At 33.4% G+C, this 18,388-nt stretch overlaps 2 protein-coding genes across 2 annotated transcripts; both read right to left on the bottom strand.

The window, feature by feature from the left end:
- Positions 1 to 667: 667 nt before the first annotated feature.
- Positions 668 to 1,680, bottom strand: LOC126872746 (putative ATP synthase subunit f, mitochondrial). The gene is made up of 4 exons (XM_050632887.1): positions 1,456 to 1,680; positions 1,282 to 1,380; positions 900 to 1,016; positions 668 to 814 (listed from the first exon to the last, which is right to left on the bottom strand). Exons 1-4 carry the CDS (start codon positions 1,583 to 1,585, stop codon positions 786 to 788), a joined length of 375 nt encoding a protein of 124 aa, XP_050488844.1. The 5' UTR covers positions 1,586 to 1,680; the 3' UTR covers positions 668 to 785.
- A 686-nt stretch (positions 1,681 to 2,366) lies between these two features.
- Positions 2,367 to 16,840, bottom strand: LOC126867027 (divergent protein kinase domain 1C). Its single transcript, XM_050621118.1, has 4 exons — positions 15,220 to 16,840; positions 6,842 to 7,002; positions 5,767 to 6,454; positions 2,367 to 3,980 (listed from the first exon to the last, which is right to left on the bottom strand). The coding sequence occupies exons 1-4, from the start codon at positions 15,367 to 15,369 to the stop codon at positions 3,750 to 3,752; spliced, it is 1,230 nt and encodes a 409-aa protein (XP_050477075.1). The 5' UTR covers positions 15,370 to 16,840; the 3' UTR covers positions 2,367 to 3,749.
- Positions 16,841 to 18,388: the final 1,548 nt, after the last annotated feature.

The following is an 18,388-nucleotide window of genomic DNA, read 5'->3' as shown; positions in this document are numbered from 1 at the left end:
CATGATTAAATTTTTTAGTGTTGTATACAACCGCAAAATATTGTTTCATATTTCGCGCCATTAAGATGACCTCGTGACTTTATTTGAATCTTTCCGAATTTTGACACGCTGTAATTTTAAATGTGACGTTTTATTAGTATCGAGTATAATTTGGACTGAAATAAGAAGACATCGCATAACAATTTCAGGTACATATTTATTATTTTTCATATTTTGGTAATGGTTCTCATATATAAGCTACGATTCGACTTAATATATTTTTCTCAGAATGTTGAAAATTTGTTCATAAAAAATCATCTTGTAAAATATTAAAATTTATTTTATAAACGTAATGACAGATTATATTAAAAATAATAAATTTTTTATTTTGATTTTTTATTAATCAACTTGTAAATCTTATTTCAAAATTTATACAATATATTAAGATAACCTTTAATCATAAAAAACTATAACACTCAGCATATCTTTCCTAGTAGAATAATTTGTATTGTAATTAATACATAAAAGTTTTTAAAAATATTTGGCATTAAAACATGTTAATTTTTAAATAATGAAATGTGAATGATATTGGCAGTAATCTTAACCAGTAAACAAAGGTACTGTTATAAACAAATATTTATTTATAAGAAAAATTCTGTTCTAGGATATTATATACATTACACATATCAAATGTTTAAGCCACATTTATTTCATATTATAGATTTTACAGATTATTGATATTACTTTTGTTAACTAATACAATTTAATTGTACTCTATTTTAACTCAAGATGATTTTAATAATATTTTAATGATATTTATAATTTCTATGTGCCCCTGAAAATGAAGACATACATTATGACATTGTTTCTTCATTATTTTATAACTGTAAATTATGCAAATTTATTATATATAAACTTACTGATACGCAAGTAATTTGTAACATAGCCAAATATTGCTCCAGCAACAGCAAGCTGGAAAATTGGAGCCATAGTTGCTTTCCTAGGATGCATATACTTTAACTGCCATCGCCAGTGAGCTGTAAGTTATGACAATTAAATTATAATACTTCAAAGAAACTAAATGCAAATTATTATAGAGCAAAAAAATAATTGCAAAGGAATCAATTTTTGCTCTATATCAAGATATATTGAACTTTAAATATAAAAAATATTATTTCCATTTATTTAAAACTAATTTATCAAGTAATGTTAACGTATATATCAATAATAAGCTAATTGTAACAAAAGTATTATATAATTTTTGAGCCATGGTAAGGCCACTTTTTTTGATAAAATATCTACCTCGTGAAATTAACGATGCAAATGGTTTGAATCCTTTCTCGCGTCGGCTAAACCATTCTGGCAAATCACGAAGTTTTACTTCGCCAAATGGCGTATCAGCTGTAAAGGCGGATAATATTTTATTAAATCATTTGTAAATTAAATGTTAGATATGGCGAAAGATGGTAGACTTACGTTTTCCGTAATATCGAGAAGGATCATATGGACCGTGTTTGGCTGGATCATATCCTGCAGGATAATTACCCCATGTATCAAATTTAATCAATTTGGCAAATTGATTCGCCAACTGTTCCAGTGTACCCATTATGAAACAACTAACTTATTGAAGACGAATTTTTAGTTACTACGTTTCGATGAATACCTATAAGGTACTATATAAAGGTTATATCTAATGCGAGATGTACAATCATGTAGAGACAAAATCCCTAGATATATGAATTAAATATGGGTATAGAAATATAGGCACCGAGCACAAACCTCTATTTTTAGGGTGAAGTTACCTCCGGGATGCGGGGACACAGTCACGTGGTACTTTGGGGTCGCATTGGCTATTGGCTATTGGTTTGAATATAAACGCGCGAGATTTTAAGAAATTCAAAATTTACATCTCAAGTTAGTTTATTTACAGTCATGAGTTATAATTCAAAATCTCTAAGTATGAAAATTTTTATTGCTACTGTTTGGTATTTAGTGTTGCAATTATGTAATGAATTTAGTAAGTTCTACAATATTATTTTGGAAACTATTATTGTTAACTGCAATATTTATAATAATTTGCTATCTTTGTCATCTATCAAATACTCATTGGTATGATGGATAATAACGATAACATAATGAATACAAAACTAGTTATTAATCTCATTCAATTTGGAGAGAGAAGATCCATATAGTTCGGTGGTTCAGACTTGAAATTAAAGATGTGCATTTATTTTATTCAATACATAGAATTTAATGTAAACTGATTTTAAAAATTCGATTTACTTTACAAAATCTTTTATTTTGTAATGTACATTTATATTTACATTATCAATGCTTGATCATTAAAGATTTTAATTTAATGAGTAGGTATTAATTAAATACACATATTTTAAGGTAATAATTATTTACTTCCAAAACTAAGGTGAGCAATAATTCTTCCACTAAAACAAATAATATGCAAATAACAGTATTATATGTAAAAATAACAATATTCTTATACCTATCTTCAAGTTCTATCTAAGCGTATCGAATGTTTAATTTAAAGTACATAAGTAAGGCTACAATTACGTGTAAGGTAGTTGGTATTTGTGCTCGTTGTTAATAATATTATTTCTTTTCCTATTCTTATTACTATCACTAGCCTCTAGTGGTCGCTTATTTTATTATATTCTCCGAGTACAAAGATTATTTGTTAATTTTCGTTTCTTTGGATTCGTAGAAAGTTAGATATTTCCCGATTGTTCATTTCGATTCTCGCATATTTTATATTTTACATGGAGCTACGCTCATTTTTTTTAACTCTCCGAATGAATGTAAATCAATTTCCAGGCTGAGGTGACAATGAAGCTTAACGAACGACTACAAACGTCAGCCGTTTAGGGGTTTCTGTTTAATCAGTAAATGCGTGTCGAACATTCTATTAGCTTGTCGCAAAAGTTTCTTTCATTTTGTAAGGAAGTAGTAGATGTACAACATTTTTTGTTTCTATTGGAACAAAATGGACCATACGTAATTCAATAAAATAATATAAAATAAAAAATGTCGTGCATATATCGTTTCCTTATAAAATGAAAGAAACTTTTCGGAAAACTTAATACTTATACCGTTATTCGAACGACAACGAGATTTAACTTCGTTCCATTAACTTCATAGTCATTCTAAAATCGTTAGTACCTTCATGCTTCAAAAGTTAATGTATTTGTTTAAAATCGCTTGTGTAAAATTTGGTTTATTTGAAATATTATTACGTATAAGAAGAATAAATAAACTCTACAATAAATATATGTTCATTGGTTGGTACCTTTAAGTACGTGTAGACATTCGAATAAATTTCATTAATCCTTCAAGAAGTATATTAAATCGAAAAGTTAAATTATGAAAATGTAGGGGTTGATGAATTCTAAAAATAGATTGAATCTATTCATTTCCAGATATCATACTCCCCGTAGTTCAACATGTTCAGCGAATTTCTTAAAAAATTGCAATAGTGTTAATTAAACCATTTTATCAAAACTTAGAAGTTTCAACGTTTCAAAATTTCTCTCGTTTTATTTACAAATTTTTCAAGAAATTCATCGAAAGTATCGTTCTCATGTTTATACCTTCGATCGCTAATATCTTCTTGTGTAATAAAATTCTTATAAATTTCAACAATTCGCTCTTCTAACAACAGCCTTTGATAATTCGATCGAATACGTTTGAAAATATACCTATATGTTCATGAACGAGGATCCTTTGGATTTACGTGATTTTTCCGAACTAAAACGTTTCTATACGGAAGCAGCAACTTCTTGTTCCATTTCGTGCAGCATATTGTACAGTCGTGTCTTCAAATTATCCGAAACTGCAGCACGTGGTAAATGTTCAATGTCATTGGCAGGATTCGCGCATTGTCGTAAAAGAACTGCCAGTGTACTGGTGGTGTGCTCCGACATGAGTAATCCAGGAATTATGATAGTCCCCGAGAGAGTCCAACCGAGAAATATTTTCTCGCAGATGATCTGAAAAATGTCATGGTCGTTAGTTTTAATTTGCTTCCATAAAGTGCATTTTGATACATACTTTCATCGATACTCATTTTGATACTATTTCATCGAACAATTTTTAAAATTAAGCTTCATAAGTTCTACAATTCATGTACATTCGTGTTCGATCTCAACTAAAACTTTAACCAATGTGTTATGTATTGGCTTGGCAACTAAGTGATTGCGGATTTTGTGAATACCACCTAATGACAAAATCCGCAATCACTTAGTTGCCAAGCCAATACATAGTAGTACGACTCGATTCAAAGGTCAATGCATATATTTATTATATTTTCAACATTATGATAGTAGAATATTTGTCTAATGTGTATTCTCTACTTTGTGAGTAATCTGTGAGAATTTTTGAATAATCAAGAATCAACCTTTTGTGTCGAGTCAGCTTTGTTTCGTCGAGGTTGATTTAAGAAAAATTAAGATTCAAATTTTGATATTATCGACAATGATTGTCACGTTATGTTTCTATACATATGTACATAAAGAGTATTTTTAGTATATACTTTATGTTATACGAAAGTGTTATACATATATGTTTCATGGCACTAGTAGATATTGTGTAAAATTTTATTGAGGAACTAACTGTATCTAGAGATAAAGTTACTCAAAAATAGAGAATCTTCCAATTAGTGTGAATAGCACGTAGGAAACCTTATACATCATACATACTATCCAGCATATAATCTTCTCGATATACATATATAATCTTACCTTTCTACCCTATTTTTAGTCAATGTCTAATCATATTTCATAAAATACGCTATTATCAAATAACAAAAGTACAGCGACGTTCAAAAGTCTGCAACTGGACAGACGTTTAATATTTTTCCTAAAATCTAAAGGTATTTCAACCGAAATTTATTTATTACTTACCTTTATTTAAGTGACGTATTAATTATTATTGTTTTAATTTTCGCTTATGGAAGGGAAACTAGAAAATTTATTCGGCTTAAAATTTGTCAAAATCGTGTACTTTAAGTTGCAATTGCGTACCACTTCGTATGCAAATTTCGAAAAAAGTATTAAACATTTGATTTAATCAATGGTTGACATACTTTCCCAGACTTTTGGAAAGCCTCAAACTATAGAAAAATTATGTTTTAACATAAACGATCCGGTTCATCTATGGAACATCAAAAAATATGTTTGCTTACGGAGGGTTAATCTCTGGCAATGTTTTGCCGAAAAATTTAGAACAAACAATTTAGAAAACAATTGCTCCTTTACGGCTGAAATATCTTAGGCTGCCCTTAGGCTATCAATATTATCTATATTGTCGATATTTCAAGGTTCATAACTAAAAAGATCAATATATATTGTCGATACACTGTCAATATCTATCGATAAACCGTATTTTCGTTGTGAACTTTGAAATATTGACGGTATTTTTGATCGTCTGACGACAGCCTTGCATCTGTAGCCTCTTTTAGGATGAAAAATACTTTCAATTTCTTATAGGAAATAAATATTAATATTAGTTTTATGAGTTGATCCTGCTACGATCTCCAAACATTTTATCAAAGATCAATGTTGCATTTAATCTGGATTTGCAATCAATTTTAACTGGGTAAAGATTTCCAATGTTTCAATATCTTAAATAGAAAAATACGAGGCAACTAACGTATGAAACGTATAACACCATATTTGACATGGTTTGCTGTAGTCTCTTTCGAACTATACCGTAAAAGGATTAGCCTAACTCGATCTCGTCATTTATCGAATTAATCTTATTATCTCTGGTAATTACTTGTAAATTGTTGTTGGCGACCGGTGACTCGCATCGTTTGTTCTTCGAGCAGAAGGACCTGCAGTCGAAGTAGTCGCAGTCGTCGTGTTTCTCGCAGTTCTTCCCGTCCGCGGTGATACGACTGATAATCGTTTTAGGAAACACCGCGTCCAGGTCGAGGAACTTGAGCTTCTGTCCACCGAGAGGCAAACCGAAATGGTTTATCTTCACATCGCACAGATGGATCGGCTCAGGAAAGTTGGTGTCGAGTTCTTCGAGCAGGTCCAGGATCATCACGGCCAGCTTCAATCTTTTCGCCCATTCCGGTTTCGAATCGGACAGAGCAAGGATTGTCGTGGGTGTTTCTATGGGTCGTACGTATTCGACCGCGTAGAAGGTTCCGCATGTGCCAATCAGCTGTGGAAAAATGTCCCTGTCCTCGTACAGTATGCTCATCAGGTACTCGTTCTCCTGTAACAGCGGCCAGAGATTTTCCATCTCGAGCTGTCGCCTTCTGGGCTCGGTCTCGACACGATGCGTACGAAGTCGTGCAAGCCTCTCTAATTGATGCTGCGACAGCGTCACGTTCAGCTTGCTAACGACCAGATCTTTGATCATGGTGTTGAAGTCCGTCTCAGACGGGAAATGCTTTATGCCAGTCGCGTCCGTCCAGAATAACGTCTCGTACTGCTCCATCGGTGTCTTCGTTCTGAAATCAGAGCCCTTGTGTCAAATGACTTGGTTTTTGAACGAATATTTACGGTTGCATCGATCGCTACAACATTACAGTTTCTTCAAATTGCCTAGACTCTAAACAGTAATTTTTCAACTCCAAAGTAGACTTCTTTTTTTATTGGTTTTTAGAGAATAGAATACGTCTCTATTGGTTTTAACAAAATTTATAATTTACTTTTTACTTGATGTTTCACGAATTCTCTAAATTTCTACAGTCTTACGAAATTGTAAATGATTTTTCGATCGTTCCGTCGAATACCGTATTTCGAGAATACCGTAAAATCAGAGAATTCCTTGATCCTAGATGTAAGCATCGAATTTTTCTCTGTGACATATATATTTGCGAAGAAAGGGAATAAACCTTGAGGCTTTGAACACAAGTCGGGTCGTCTCCCAGTGGGCCGAGAAAACCGCTTCTTTGCCAGCGTGAAGAGTTTCGCATGCGAGCGAGTGAATCCCTCTTTCCGAGCATAGCGGGTCGCAGAGAATTCCTATTGCAGCTCCTTTTTTGTGCGTGCTGCACTGAAATGAAAATTATGATCAGGTACCGTAAGAATAACGTTCACATCGTAAAAATTCCCTTCAAGGGATACGATTAAATTATCCTCAATTTTTTTTTACTCTTCTGAAATTCTGAAACATTTTTACAGTATGATCTTGTTACCAATTTGGTGTTCTCCTTCTCATATTTTTCTTTATTTTTCATTGATTTACAGTATTTTTACGAGCATCCTTTCGGCTGAAGGGTTACGTAAAACGTCAAACCGGGACAGGGAACTCTTAAAGCAGTTTTATGACACGGGGCGAAATTTCTCGTTAACCAGACTCGGCCACTTTCCAACATCCTTTAAGATACTAATTTATTTCTTTTAACAATGTATGGTTTATTTCAAGGGTGGCCTCAATAATATGTAAAATGTCTCCTTTAAATTGTACTTCTTCTTTAAGATATTTCAATATTTAGAAATCTCTATTTAAATATATTTTAACATATTGCCTCGCTACCTGCCATATGCAACATAGTTGTATTTTCATGCAACTGAATAATCCGATGAAAAATAATCTACTTCAAAAAGACACGTTTGTGTAATTGAGCTTAATAAATTAAATTTCCATTGATTATTTTAAGAAGACGATGCCAGGTTAAAATTGACCACGTGATTATTCCAATATTTTTGCTATTCTCTGTTCTTATTATTCTTACATTTTGATAATAGAAATTTTTAATTAGCCAGAAGTCGAAATTTACAGATTATTTCTTACAATTGTCCACCGAAAGTTACGTATAAATTCAAAATTATCGTTTCCTTCAAAGAATTGATCTGTCATACGATCGAGACCGGTAACTTTCACGAAATAAACATCAAACGTATTTTTCTCCCGTTGCTTCCGATTTTACTTCGAAATAAAATTTCCGTACAAATACCAAGGAACTAAAGAAGAGAATCTATTGCCTTGGAATTCCCGTTTATCTGAAGGAACACGTGAAATCGTAGTCACGTATCGTCTCGTCTGTCCCTCAATGAAATCGAACGACTTTCATTCAAGATATTTCCACGTTCGTCGCAACGTGACACCGATATTTGAATCGATCAAGTCGATCGGCGTGTAAAAGTCACGGTTTAAGGGATATCCCGTTGGCGAAAAGCGCCTCGGTTAGCTTTAAGTATCGTATAAGTTTCTTTTCTTACATTCAACGCGGACTCATGTAAAACGGATTCCTTCGTATCTGTATAATCTACACGTACAGGACGTGTTACGTTCTTCGTTATGTATTTTGCTTTAGAACCCATTTTAGAATGAAGTAAGGTTATTGTAAAAGCACGTTGCACACAGGGGGTTTCTTGAAACAGAATGAAGGAATATCGCGAGACTTTGGCCGAGTAATGGGTTAGTTTTCTCTTTGAGTCACGTATACGTGATATGTATACAGGGTGAGACATTGCAATTGTGCATTTAAAAGGATTTCTTTGTCTCTGGAAGTGTAAGAGGACGTAGTCAGGAGGATTCGTCTCATTTAACTGAGCGAAGAATATTAAGATGTAATTCCTGTATTACAAATATCTCGACACGAGGCTCAACATTTTGAAGCACGTAACAGTAATGTTACATTAAACGGACTATTTTCTATTAAAATTGTGTAAATTCTTACATCAAAGGATAGAATGATAAATCTTTCATTCTATGTTTCAAAAGCGATATCTACGTGTCTTTTTAACTAATATCGAGAACAAGGACATTGGAAGTAAAAGAAGACAACTGTATTGCGTATTATACACAAAGGTTTTTAAAATATCACTTTTGGAATATAAAGGGAAACATCTACTTTGTCGGGAAGCTTTGTATAGCGCTGAATATTAAATATTTCGAAATGGCAAGGCGTTACATTTTAGTACACTTAGTACTACATATAGTAGTTTTATCAAACATATTAAAATTGTTCGAATTGTTATATCTCTAAAATGATCTTGTATTCGTTTATACGTAATACATTTATTCTTCTATGTTCCTATAATATTCCATTTCTGTAAAGAAATGTGACATGATTTAAATATCAGTTGTCTCCTAAGAAGAATTAAAATCAGTAATATCCTTGAGCTTTATAAAGTTAAGTTTATCTTGCAAAAAAAAAAAAATTATCGACGAAACTTTCTTTATGAGCAACAAAGATTTTCATCTTGTGTAATTATCCAATAAAGTCTTGTTTACAGAAAATTTACCTTTTTAGTTACGTTTGAGTATACGATTTAAATAAATTACAATTAGATTGTAGGGGTAATAATTTTGAGCCATGTTAAGATCCTTACGGTTTTGATAGGAAGCATGTTTTGATTTATCATCCTGATAACCGAGCCTTTCTACGTTTAAACACCCTGTAGATGTATGTGCAACACAAAAAGGCACGATAAATTGTCCATTCACAAACAAAGTTTCAAGGTATTTGCAATATAGCTCTACACAAACGAAGGTTACTACAGGAACTCGTTTATGCGCGACAGCATGACCAATCTTTATATTACCGAATATTTGTTTTATCATACGATGATCAATTACACGTGTACTCGCGAATATTGACATCGCGTATTCATTAAAGATTTCATTACACTGATTTAATTGAACGTCCTGTACCTCTATCTTGTAATCCATTAAACATATTTGACAGCATCATCATTTAACCAGTTGTAGATTGATTCACCTGCGGTATTTTATGTTGTTTTTAAGAATAATACATATATACAAGATGCATATAAAAATTTCATTTTTGATGACCATTAATAACTAATATCTTATACTATAATAAAATAATAATATTATTATTATTATCGATCTATCGGAATCTATTGGAATTTATCAAAGGAAAAGAAAAAATTATATAAAAATCACAATTACGATGATAGTAAATATTTTTTAATCGATCGTAGGAGGTAGTGTGTTTAATGTAAAATTACTATTACACCGATCAAAATGTTAAACCTTGTCACTTTGGAATATTTCATATAGGAATGAAATTTGATAAACTCGATTATTTTCCTAGTGCTATTATCACTGGTGTTTTATAAACGCTATAAAAAGACCGAAATTTGTCAAGACCTTCTTCTTCACAGTACATCTGTCCCCTTTCACGATGTCCCTGTATTTATGTATGTACTTTTTACCTGCTACTCCAAGTTCACATGGAAAGAAACGCTAATCTTTATTGTCGGCCCAGAACCACAAGTACGAGAAACGCGCAACCAGAAGGAGGTTCTCGTTCACCGCGAGAGCTAAAACAAATTACGGTGCCACCACGAAGTGCTGATAAAACAAATAAAATAAGTAGAAATGAATCTTCAACGTGCAATAGCGCTGTCAACAATGAGAAATGTGTTAACAATACATTTCCCGCTGATCACGTACAAATGTATATTTAACTGCTGATCACATAAAAAGATACCGAATACTTTTTCGGTCGTAGAAAGTTTCTTCGATGAATAATTTCAAATTACGTATTATAACATAATCGTTAAATTTTTTACGTTAATACTTTTTCCGAGGCTCTGTATATTGCCAAGATATCAGCCATAATTTATTATTACAGTACATCTATTGGCTACTGAAAAACTGCAACAAGTTTTACTTTGTTTAATATCGTATAGTATAAGGTGAATGAAATAATAACTTACAACGAAACGATTAAAAAATAAAAACAGTGTAAAATATTTAATTTGTACGGTACACGAGAAGAACACGGGTCCTATTTTTGTTACTTTCTTGATTTCGAGCAACTTGTTGGATTCTCAACTATAGTTAACAAATCCTGGAAATTTCTCAAACAATCAAGTAAAGAATCATTTTCGAGATGTTTATCAGACACCAATTATTGTATCCTAAAATTGCTTATCACATCTTTTGCATTTATTCATTTGCATTAAATATCAGCAGGTGATCCAATATCGTGTAACATCATTTAACGTAATTGGCAAGCAAGTGAAAATATGTACAAACATGTACTTCCACGTGAAGTCCGTCAAACAGGATGAGGAAGAATATTTTAAATGTTTTAATCGCAAAAATAAGAATTTCGTGGGTGGACGGACGATTCATGTGGTCGAATTTTTACGTTCGATCCGTAGATGTTGGGGCATCGTTCGGAATGAGAGCAATAAAAGTGAATTATTCTCTTGCTGCGTGGGCGATACTTGCGTTACATACAGGCGCGCTTGTATTCGCACACGTATAGCTAGTTTCACGTGCGTATAACCGGTACAACACACGTTTGGGTCTGTGCATACTGTAGACTATGCACAACGATATTTTTAGTCGTCGTGACCGCCATGATGAGAGAATTTCTCGAGTAGAGGCGGATCCCATAACATGCGTGTCACGCGCCTTTATGCACCGTAACGTCCATGTAACGTTTCGGATGAACTTTTTCGAAAGCCATCATCCTATCTGGGCCAAGTTTATACCAGCCGAGGTCCCATGTTTTTTCGCGCATATTCCTATGCATCCTGAGATAGAAAAACGGAGGAATGTTAGGATTATCTGGTTCCGGGGGTAATACAATTTCTGCGAATCATGAGCAATTTCACTGGCGTTTCATGGAATTCTGTTGACTTGCAAAGGTTTTGAATACAGGTGGCAAGTATCAGGAAGCGATTCTTTCGGGATTTGGTAAAATTCCTTTCACCTGTAGACGGGAAACACCCTTCATAAATACGTAGAAATTACGTCCTCGAATTCCAATCTCTCGAATTTTTATTTTCGTTAGAAAAGGTTGTTAATGTTTCACTTGAGAAACGATTACATAATCTGGTAGAAAAACTATGAGATAAGTATTTTGGATCCTTTTCAGCCTCGTTGAAAGACTAGAACAGTAACAAAATTAGTTTCTGATAAACGATTCGATTTATCTATGGTAATTTGGCCAAATACAATTAATGGGAAAAAGGATATACTAAACAATATAAATATTAGTAAAATAGTTTCAGGAACAACAGGTCTTTGCATACTTCATGTTATGATATATTATGAGCAATGCAGCAATATTTTACAATTATCAAGGTTAAGGAATGAGCTTTATCTACATATGAAATAAATGCTTTAAAATTCATAAGCATGATATATCGTTCATATAGCGTCGGAATATCAAGATTACGGAATAAATTCGGTATAAGTAGTTCGTGCTGAATGTTTTGAAAGATGTTGAACGATCTATGAGTCACTATCAAGTTTAGGTATACATATAACGTTGTAGTATATCAGTGTTGTAAAATAAATATCGCCGATCGAACATAATATCTCGGCGCTTAAATTATTCAATAACGTACGATCAGCATTTATGATTTTATTTCTTATATTTGTACAATACTACGAGCGGAAAACCATTAAACGAGAGATAATTTAACACGAGGATCATCCGGAGACATTTTTTCGCGACCTCGCGTGCGTTGGATAATGCATTACGTAAACGTTTTCGTTCTTAATATTCCAGCATGATGATAGTGTGGCTTGAATGTAATGAGTAGTGACACTAAGCTGGCATTCGATGCTTTACCACATCGATGCAACCACTCTCTCGGCAAATTTAATTTATAGCCACGTTCAATTAATGTTTTTTCTACCGCCGGAGAATATTAATCCACTTATAATCAGCGTTTTATATGGTCATAGAAAGCTGTGAACGATCGCAACAAGTGCACGAGTCATCCTGAATTATAAATTTACATATACAGCGACTCACGAAAGTATTTGAACGCTTATAGAAAGCTTTGACGTATATGTACATATATACGAAACTTTTCTCATTTTCATTAGCAGTGTGTTGAATAGACCGTGAACTTCTTTGCAATCTTTAAAAATATAACTGAATAAATGAAATCGAAACAGCGATTTGTTTATTAAATGTTACAATAAATATACTACTCTGGATATTTTATATACAGGGTGGTTGGTAACCGGTGGTACAAGCGAAAAGGGGATGATTCTACGTGAAAAAAGAAGTCGAAAATGTAGAATAAAAATTTTTCGTTCGAGGCTTTGTTTTCGAGAAAATCGACTTTGAATTTTCGTTTGGTACGCGTGCACTTTATCACGTCTCGTTATAACGGATCTCACTGTAGATCGTTGTCTCGATGGAAAAATTAAAAAAAAAAATTTTTTTTCTACATTTTCGACTTCTTTTTTCACGTAGAATCACCCCCTTTCCGCTTGTACCACCAGTTACCAACCACCCTGTATATAGTTTCGCATATTATGTTCAAAATTTCACACAAACGCGTAAAAATTGTAATGCAGTAGCTCAGTGGTTTGACTCTCGCGATTACATTGACAAAATTTGGAAAAAAAAAAAAAAGAAACCGAAGGTGTGCATAGAAAAATATTTAAGTAGTAGTTCATTGTTCGTTATATTAATATCGGTATATAATAATATGATTATTCATACCTTATATTACTTTTTCAACAAAATAGTAAGCAGTTTGTATCTTCGATACACATTTTTAAATTGGTTCCAAATTTGACCAACGTCAGTATCATAGTCGTATCTCGTTACAGTGCTTAGAAAATTTGAAAATGTTTTACACAATACACGCATAGTATATATGTATACATGTAAATGTTTCATATGGCAAGTATTCAAACAATTTTCGTGAGGAACTATCGGATTGGCAATTAATTTTGTCAGTAGGTGGTATTGACAAAATTCGTAATCACTTAATTGCCAACCCAATATTAGACTGTTTCGATAGGTATCAGGTAGTGTTCATTGGATGAGAAAAGTAAACACAAGCGATTAAAATCGTTGTTTATTTCATACGTCCTAGACTTATATCAACACACAATACTTTTGCCATATATATATGTGTGTATAATAGATGTGATACTGACTCGTTGATACATGACTCCTTGTCATGTGTAATGGAAATTGTGCTGTTTAGAAACTTCATCGATCAACTTTATAAATCGAGGAGCACAAAAAAATGATGACGTTAAAAGCACTGTTTTCTAATTATCAATTATTATTTACGTGATTTTCTTGCGACGAATGAACTTATAGAAGTAATCATAAATCATTTGTTTCTAAAGAATCGAGTATCGATCGTGTATACTCATATAATGAAATTCATTCTAGGAGGTTCGATTAAAGATCACGAAATTTTGAACAAGTTTCACAAATACAGAATGAATTTTGTACGAAAATTTGTTTTTATTCGTTTACATACGGCTCAGGTAATGGAAGTTTGACGAACAGCGAACGTGATATAAAATCGAATTCCATTGCAGCCACGTGCGTTGAACGTTAATCCACTTATAATGAGAACATAACACGGTGAAAATCTCTTAAACTGTGCTTAAATGAATATTTCTGACGACTATAACAGCTGCACGAAGGACGCGTTAAAGCGATTATAAATTGTAAAATAAATCACAGACGAGAGAAATCGAGCACCTTTTCTTAAAATTTTTTAAATCTCCTACAAAGACGTGAATATTATTATGAAGACGCGCAAATATATCATCAACAACGATTCTCAACTTCTATGAAACATGGCGAAATTCCGCTGTATAACGAATATTATCTTCCTCAATCATATATACATATATACAATATACATATATACAATATAAATCATATATACGTATATGTGCATATATACAATCCCGCGATCATTTTTCACAAAAATCCTAAACAGCTGAGAAAGGAATATTTCATGCATTGTCCCATTCATCGTCGTCAATTTGATAGTTTGAAAGACTTCCCTTCGAAAGGCCTATTCATAGATGATTTTATTTTTCTAGGAAACCAGTCAAATTCTAAGGGCACATTCGAAAGAATGTAAATAGACGGTCTGTAGAGACGGGGATATTACCCCCTCTACCTCCTAATCCTCGCAAGATCTCGCAAGTTTGCTTGTTTCTATTTAGTAAACACTACACAGAGGTCGACAACCAGAATGTTTGTAACGATGTAAACACACAGAGGTAAGGACGGGCAAATTTTCTTCCCTAGATTCGTAGGTACATATGTAAAATTTGTATCGTAACGTGCTATAGAATCAGTTCGTTCCGTGCACGTTGGGAGAGCGCGTGCGTGCCCGTTTGTTCGGTCCCTGTCCCTTTCTCTCTACCCTCTTACGGTTTTCACCCCTTCGCGAGCGTGACCCTAGCGCGACCTGCCTATACGATCTCTGCGTACGGTGCGTGTATGTCGTGTGTGATATAGTTGTGCACGGTAAAACGTGTCTTGAAAGGACTCACCACGTTGGATACGTGCCGCCAAGCTTCAAGGTTCGTGCACATAATACCCCAGTGAAGGAGAAGGTAGACAACGAGAACCATGGTCGTGAAGAGGAGCATCGTGATCACCTTGTAGTGGTACATGAAACCAGGCAATCGTCGGACGTTCATGATCCTGAGGTTTTCTTCTGTTCAGGGTAAGTCGAAGAATATTTATCACGTTTCTTCTGTCCTCTTTTTTCTCTCTTTCGTTTACTCGCTCCGGAATATTCGTCAATATCTGCGATGTCGTCGTTCGCGTTCGATGTATCCCTTTCTTTACCAGTTGTCTCGTCGACGACGTCCTCGACGGCGCATCGTGAGGACGTCTCGCGTTTAACCTGTTCGCGATTCGCTCATTCGCTTGACTATTTTTCCGAGCGTTATCCCGACGACACGATCGTCGTCCGACCGGTGCCGTACGCTTGTGGCAATGCGGCATAATCTGCGGCACATGCTTGCGTCGCGACGCCGCGCCTCTCGCGGCGAATCTTCCGATAGCGTCTGTTGCGCAGGCTCGTATTCATTTAGACTAGTTCACGGAAAAATTCGAATTTCGCTCGATCACCGTTATAACACACTGTGCCGTTCTTCCGCCAACGATTCCTTCGTACAGTCGGTGATTTAATATTTTGGGGACGGGGAGGGCGATGGGGTAAAGGTTAGAACCGTTGAGAGGTTATTTTCGAGGTGTTTTCATACGATGTTTGTGTAAATGACGCGAAATTGGCGATTTAATTTAGGATTTGCGTACACGGACAGATTCCCCGATGATACTCGTACGTTCTCGGATGTAGGTGAAGCTGGTTGGTTATTTTGATTGGAGAGCTTTCCTTTTTGTATCGATTATTTGTGTGGAAAAAGTCATACGAGTCTCGCTTTACGTTGTTTGATATAACCGGTCTCATATAACGTTTAACCTCCTTCAGGGTAAATTTATTTAAATTAGATAATATTTACTTGAATCATATTTACAGATATTTGATGAGTTGGATCGATATTGGAGGATATTTTTAATTATCTGAGAAAAATGTTGTACGTTATTGTACATATTTGGCTATTATATATCTTTGGAATCATGCTTGAATAAAACAACATGTACATATACATGTACGCGTATCGTATGTATGGCTCCCTTCAGGGATTAATTGTCCACGAATGTGCTGATCAATTATAATATTAAGTATAGAAAAGAAAATAATAAATTAACGAATAATTTGTTTGAAGCAAAGTAAAAAGAATATACTAAATCATATTATATTTTATCGATGTTTTTTAATTGAAAATTTTACGAAAGTTTATTCGATTTTATCAACTATTACAAAATTGGCACGTTTCTCGCATTAATTTAATTTTCTTATTTTTATGACGTGTCTCATCGTAAATTCTACAAGCAATTGTCATAGATAGAACCTATTTCTTCTATAATTTATCACTTTCATTACACTTTCGCGATAGACAGTTAGGTGTAGTGATGTATTTACATTGAATGGAATCGAATTACACTAAAGAAACAGTCGCATTGTTTTCTTCAAATTGCGTTTGAAGATTAGCTCGGCGAAGATTTCACATGCACGTACGACGTTGTATCTCTAACTGTTCTACATTGCTTGCTACTGTAGAAATTTTTTGCTGGCTCATCATCGTTGTACATGTGCACACTCTAGTTTTACGATAGTGTGGATATGTTCGAAACGAACGAGGGGAGCTTTTAATTGGAGGTCCAGCTGGTGCTGCCTCCTTTATCGTGCTACGAGATAGACGTTACAAAAGTTAGAACGACCGTTGATGCAATCAGCGTGAACTTCTTGGAAAATTTGAATATAAAGAAAAGTTTTTTTTTACGAATTTAATTTCTCGACTCTTTCTATATGTACTTATTACTTATTTATCACTTATTTTATGGATTATTCAAATTTTTTTATTCGATAAAAGTATACTCAAATTTTTCTTGCATCGAATACATTTTTAAGGAAATTAGGTTAGGAATTAGGTTAGGATAAGGAGGTTAGGATAAGGTTAGGATAAAAAATTGATTAGTATTCCAGAATTTGAACATACAATTAAAACTGAGCCATTTATTGCAGAAGCAAAAATCGATCTTTGTTGTGCAGTTGATGTAATTGCTTGTGCTAGTTACAAAGTCAATTTTACGGTATTCAATGCGTATGAGTATTTCTTAATTATGAAATTGTTATTACATACTTAACATTTATGGATGTTACTACACTTATATTATTCTTAAACTCATAAAAAATGGGTTCAGAAATTCTTGCTTTTTATTTCGTAAGATGTTACATTTTTCGTGTCATAATAATATTCGGTAAAAATAAGATCTGTAATAGAGATATTTGATAAGATCATTAATAGAATCCTTCTAATTAAATAGCTCAACATTCTCTGTATTTGACATTTATAAACCTTTTAAATTTATAAATGTAATAATAATGAAAAATCACATATCTAAGTAACCCATTCAGATGTAACATTTTATCTTTATTTCAGTTAATCGATTATCTATTATCTTTTAAATTATTCCACATATCCGAATACATTTTCTCAAATTAATTCGTACATCGTTCTTCTTCACCCCATCTACTCACCCCTATACACGAAGTATTTTAACGTAATCGAATATAATAACGATATGATATTATGTTTCATCCCTGTAATTCAGTAAGATTCAGTACATCCACACCATTTAACATTTTTCCAAGCAAAGTTTTTACATCACTCTCATCCGCTCTTATACAATAATAATAAAAAGTCACATTTTTAACTAATTTAGGAAAATCTAACATACCTAAATCATCTAAGTAGCAAACTTGTCAAATTATTTCCAATACGCGAATACATCGTGTTGAACTTTTCCAATATATTAAATATCGAATATAACTATCCTCATCCGTACTCACAAAATACTTCAACGTTACTTTCTGCGCGTCAATTACATCAATTGACCGCTCGTGTACCACTAGCGTTGCGACAATACTGTTGATGATATGGTAATTGTTCCTTCTATCGTTTTCACTGATAAATAAACCTACATTCGTTGGATTTAGATTTCTCAAAAATTTGTTCAAAAGATACCAAATTCACCGTAGAGGTTCAAAATGAAAACTGTCTCGCGATACTTCTTCCATATTTTCCC

This window comes from Bombus huntii, chromosome 1 (assembly GCF_024542735.1).
Source record: "Bombus huntii isolate Logan2020A chromosome 1, iyBomHunt1.1, whole genome shotgun sequence".
Classification (NCBI taxonomy): domain Eukaryota; kingdom Metazoa; phylum Arthropoda; class Insecta; order Hymenoptera; family Apidae; genus Bombus; species Bombus huntii.
The sequence above is the reverse complement of the archived record's forward strand: the minus strand, read 5'-3'. Positions and strand labels throughout refer to the sequence as shown.

Bases quoted from the DNA above. Each gene is read 5' to 3' on its own strand.
- LOC126867027 (XM_050621118.1), bottom strand. From the start codon at position 15,369: ATGAACGTCCGACGATTGCCTGGTTTCATGTACCACTACAAGGTGATC. The intron at 7,003-15,219 runs GTGAGTCCTTTC...TTTTCATTTCAG, and splicing joins GGCGGCACGTATCCAACGTG to TGCAGCACGCACAAAAAAGG. The intron at 3,981-5,766 runs GTAATTACCAGA...GACATTTTTCAG, and splicing joins TCGCCAACAACAATTTACAA to ATCATCTGCGAGAAAATATT.
- LOC126872746 (XM_050632887.1), bottom strand. From the start codon at position 1,585: ATGGGTACACTGGAACAGTTGGCGAATCAATTTGCCAAATTGATTAAA. The intron at 1,017-1,281 runs GTAGATATTTTA...CATAACTTACAG, and splicing joins TGCATCGTTAATTTCACGAG to CTCACTGGCGATGGCAGTTA. The intron at 815-899 runs GTAAGTTTATAT...CTTCATTTTCAG, and splicing joins TACAAATTACTTGCGTATCA to GGGCACATAGAAATTATAAA.